Source organism: Maniola hyperantus, chromosome 12 (genome assembly GCF_902806685.2).
Source record: "Maniola hyperantus chromosome 12, iAphHyp1.2, whole genome shotgun sequence".
NCBI lineage: Eukaryota > Metazoa > Arthropoda > Insecta > Lepidoptera > Nymphalidae > Maniola > Maniola hyperantus.
In genome coordinates this window covers 6,583,211-6,587,146 of record NC_048547.1, presented here as the reverse complement: position 1 = coordinate 6,587,146, position 3,936 = coordinate 6,583,211, and the positions used below count along the sequence as shown (strand labels likewise).

The 3,936-nt window shown below is 31.8% G+C and overlaps 1 protein-coding gene across 1 annotated transcript; it reads right to left on the bottom strand.

Moving 5' to 3' along the window:
• Positions 1-688: 688 nt before the first annotated feature.
• Positions 689-3,785, bottom strand: bou (boudin). The gene is made up of 4 exons (XM_034973981.2): positions 3,589-3,785; positions 3,333-3,488; positions 2,757-2,897; positions 689-2,377 (listed from the first exon to the last, which is right to left on the bottom strand). The coding sequence occupies exons 1-4, from the start codon at positions 3,650-3,652 to the stop codon at positions 2,175-2,177; spliced, it is 564 nt and encodes a 187-aa protein (XP_034829872.1). The 5' UTR covers positions 3,653-3,785; the 3' UTR covers positions 689-2,174.
• Between the last annotated feature and the right edge of the window lie 151 nt (positions 3,786-3,936).

The following is a 3,936-nucleotide window of genomic DNA, read 5'->3' as shown; positions in this document are numbered from 1 at the left end:
CTTTATTGTTTGTCCTTTTATCCCTATACCTTATAGCTTTAGGTATAATAGTAGGCTATGTCATACATCACTATCTAACATACATTAATTATTGAGTTTTTCATTCAAATCAAGAATTTGCTACGCGAAAGATAGGAATGGGAATTCAGGGCTTAAGGTGACGCAGGACGCTCGACCAAAATAGGCAGCGCACGTGGGTAACATGTTTGCTTTTCACTTGACATTGTATGAGAAAGTTGAGAGGCACGATGATTTTCACTGAAATCAAGCGCGCGAAAAGGGTTTAGGAAAAGTATTTTTGAGAAAAAACCGCTGAATTTATGTTTGCAAAGTAAAATTATTTCAACTAATGAATAAATAAACAACGTCTAATGATAAATTGTTTTAGTATTTTCATATTCCTAATCTTATTTATTTACGTCCAAAGTTGTCATTAATTTAGTGTTAAAATAGGAATTTTTTGAGCCTCGTAACTTTTAAATCAATATTTTTTTCAATATTTTATATATCAATAAACCTAGATAATGACGAGATAAATCGATATAATTCTTAGTTTTGTGCGTACAATATCGAATATTGTTGTATTTTCCCTCCTACGTTTGTATGGAGAAAGCACCGAACTGAGCTACCTTAAGACTTGTTTGTATAGCTGAAATTAACATAAATTGAAATAAAAAACAAATTTATTATAAAATGTATGTATATATTATAAAATAATACACACTTCAAGAAATAATTATTGTATAATCTTAAGATATAAAACTGGAACTATCACACGTTCTAAAAAAAATGTATCTATATAATATTATATTATGTACATAAAAATGGACGGCATTTCATTAGATCTAGCATTGTAACTTGAGGTCATTTGATGTGAATGTGATGATGAAAAGTCTAGGAATTGTGTGGGATAAATATATCAAAAACTTGTTTTCAGCATCATTTTCTTTCTGTACGTCTTAACATTTTAATCAAATCCAAGCAGTCTAGACTTGGATGCAGTTTCCACCTAAGTGGATCAGACAGATGACATGTTCAGTCGACCAATCAGATTTTTAATAGATGACGTGTTAATTTTATACGTCATCTATTAAGAATCTGATTGGTTCATGTGCCACGAGATATTTGACTGAATTGACCGAACATTTACAACATGAGTTGCACTGTGTGAGAACATAGGTTGCAACTAGTTTAGATTGTCGCCTTTTCTCCGTGTGAGAAGGGCCTTATTAGTCATTTGAACCTTACCATATCTTGCTCTTTTTTGTAGCTACTAAGTAAAAAATATATACTTAATTAAAATGCACAAACAGGACTTCATTTAAATTAAAAATTATTTTATAATACTTAATATAAAAAAATAAAGTTCAGTATCATCAAAAATAACGTAAATGGACGGCATTACACAGACAGGTACTATTTGGCAGCGGCCTTAAAATTAGCAGCAGTATTTAAATAATATTGTGATCTATAAAAGTTGGACGAATTAATTAACTTACTTAAGTAATTTAATCTTAATGTAATAGAATGGTCAGTGGAATGTCATAGCAAGAGTCATCTTTACCTATATAATAGTACGGAGTACCTAACTATAAATACCAAAATGCATAATATATTAGAAATCATCCATCTGGACACAATGAAACAGCATACAGTGGACCCCCGGTAATCCGACAAACATTTTGCAGGGCAGTGTCGGACTATCGAATTTGTCGGATTATAGAGTACTGCCTAAGGCCTCCTACAGTCCGGATTTTTTTACAAAAGAGTACCTTGTAATCCGACAAATTACAGATCCAATGATAAGATCATACATGTTATAATATATATTATGTACTCTGAAGTGCAAATCATACTTCATTAGGTACATATAAATGTCAAAATTAGTAAATCAAACCGCACCGCTATCTTCTTCAAACTAAGCAATTAGAATCAAAACAACACTTACCCTACGCATCGAGCGTAGTGTATTGTTTTGATTAGTGGTGGTGCGTACAAGTTATAACTTGTTCAATCATGCATTGGCGAAGATTGTCATGTCGGATTACCGGGGGTCCACCGTAGTTATCTTTTGAAGTTAGCTTGAAATCTGAGCCAACTTCATACATCTACTGTTTGACAGCTGATTCCAAACTTTGTTGCATGTAGACCAGATAGTGCAATCTACTGAAGTCTTACGATAATATCCATTTGGATACAAGTAAAGCTAAAACTACATATGCTGCAGATATTCTTAATGCAGCACTGCCATTGCAGCCATCTGTGCTACAAGTGTAGATGCATGTGCGATACTCAAGTTTATCTCCTGGTTGCTGAACATAGTTGCAATAGTTTCCCAAGTCCAAAGATGAACAGTATCTCTTTGTTCCTATGCCTCCTGTAAAATAAAATCATAATTTTATAAATAAATAAGAATAAACAAAATTTTATTCTAGTTTAATTCAGTGGTAAGTAAATCAAGCATTGTGTTCATGCTATTAAATTAATAGTACTCAATAGTTAGTGCCTGTTAAAAGTTATGTGTACAGAATATAAGTCAACCACGCATATCCAAAATAGGCTACTTACCAAATGCAATTTTGCAAAACCCAAGTGTTAATAGCAATTGTTAGTGCATAGTGTAACCTTCATATTTGTGCAACAACACTAAAATTCACACAAAAAAAGTGAAGTAAAAATATTTCCATATCTTCCAAATGAGCTACTTTACATATTATTATTCAATAATCACACTATGTATGTTAAATATTAGTAACCTGTCCGTTTAATACAAAACTGTGCATTGTACACATGGTCACAAGGTACTGGCACCAGTACACCATCATCCAGTTTCATAAGACCATCGCCACACTCCATTGTGACTGAAGAATTACACTGGTAACAGTCTATAGCCAATCCTAAATAGTTACAATATAAAGATGAATGTTATTTAGTGGATATTATACAATTAAGTAAATTACAATCATTATCACTTTTCTAAGACTAGTGCAGACAAAAATAAAATAATTGTATAGTGTAGATAAAAATAGTGATAAATGAAAGTATAAAATAAAAAGATTTTGATAAAAAAAAACGAACGTAATATATCTACTTATTGATAAGTAAACAAAATTAACCTAAATTTTGTTAAATATGCACCTTAATTACTTTTTACTGTTAATATTTTAGGTACCAACTCCACCAGTTAGTACTTAAGTAGGCACAAGAAATTAGAAAACATTAATGTAGGTACATGCACAGGTTAGGTTAAATGTTATATTCATAATTCAGCCATAAAAATAATTAGTGTTAGATAGCTCTAATTTAATCTCACGACTCTAAATTATTTATACCTTCAAACCGTCCAACATGTTTAATACAAAACTGGGCGTCATGTATTCCCTCACAGTCTGTTGGAACTACTTGTGAATTAGAATCTAAGAATTCATTGCATTCAAATGGTTTGTTTGAATCTGTGCCTGAGCATTGATAACAGCTAATAGAGTGCACTAAAATAAATAAACAATCAACAGAAATATAATAAAAAAACAAATGAACAAAATTACAAACTGGGCGTTGATTCCAATCACTTAGCGACATTAGACATACCTGATTTTAACGTGTCTATTGATACTATAAAAAATAATAGAGTTTTCGTGGTTAATTTCTTCATAATGTTACACTTAATTAAGTTTAAATATGATTACAAAATATTGACGTGCATTCACAATTTTTGAAGAAATAATTTTGATTTCCGTTGCTACTTGCTATGCTAATCACAGACGACAGACCAGTAGGGCGGGGCGATTGTCTAAAGCACTGCATCAATCTTTATTACAATCTCAATTGTTCTGATTGGCTGAATTTTTGCGATTCCTGTTTCAACAATGCATTGGAGCCAATAGCGAGCGAGCATCAACCAAGATAATTGCGATCGTGACATTGTAGCTGTCATTC

Bases quoted from the DNA above. Each gene is read 5' to 3' on its own strand.
- bou (XM_034973981.2), bottom strand. From the start codon at position 3,652: ATGAAGAAATTAACCACGAAAACTCTATTATTTTTTATAGTATCAATA. The intron at 3,489-3,588 runs GTATGTCTAATG...TATTTATTTTAG, and splicing joins AATAGACACGTTAAAATCAG to TGCACTCTATTAGCTGTTAT. The intron at 2,898-3,332 runs GTATAAATAATT...GTAACTATTTAG, and splicing joins ACATGTTGGACGGTTTGAAG to GATTGGCTATAGACTGTTAC.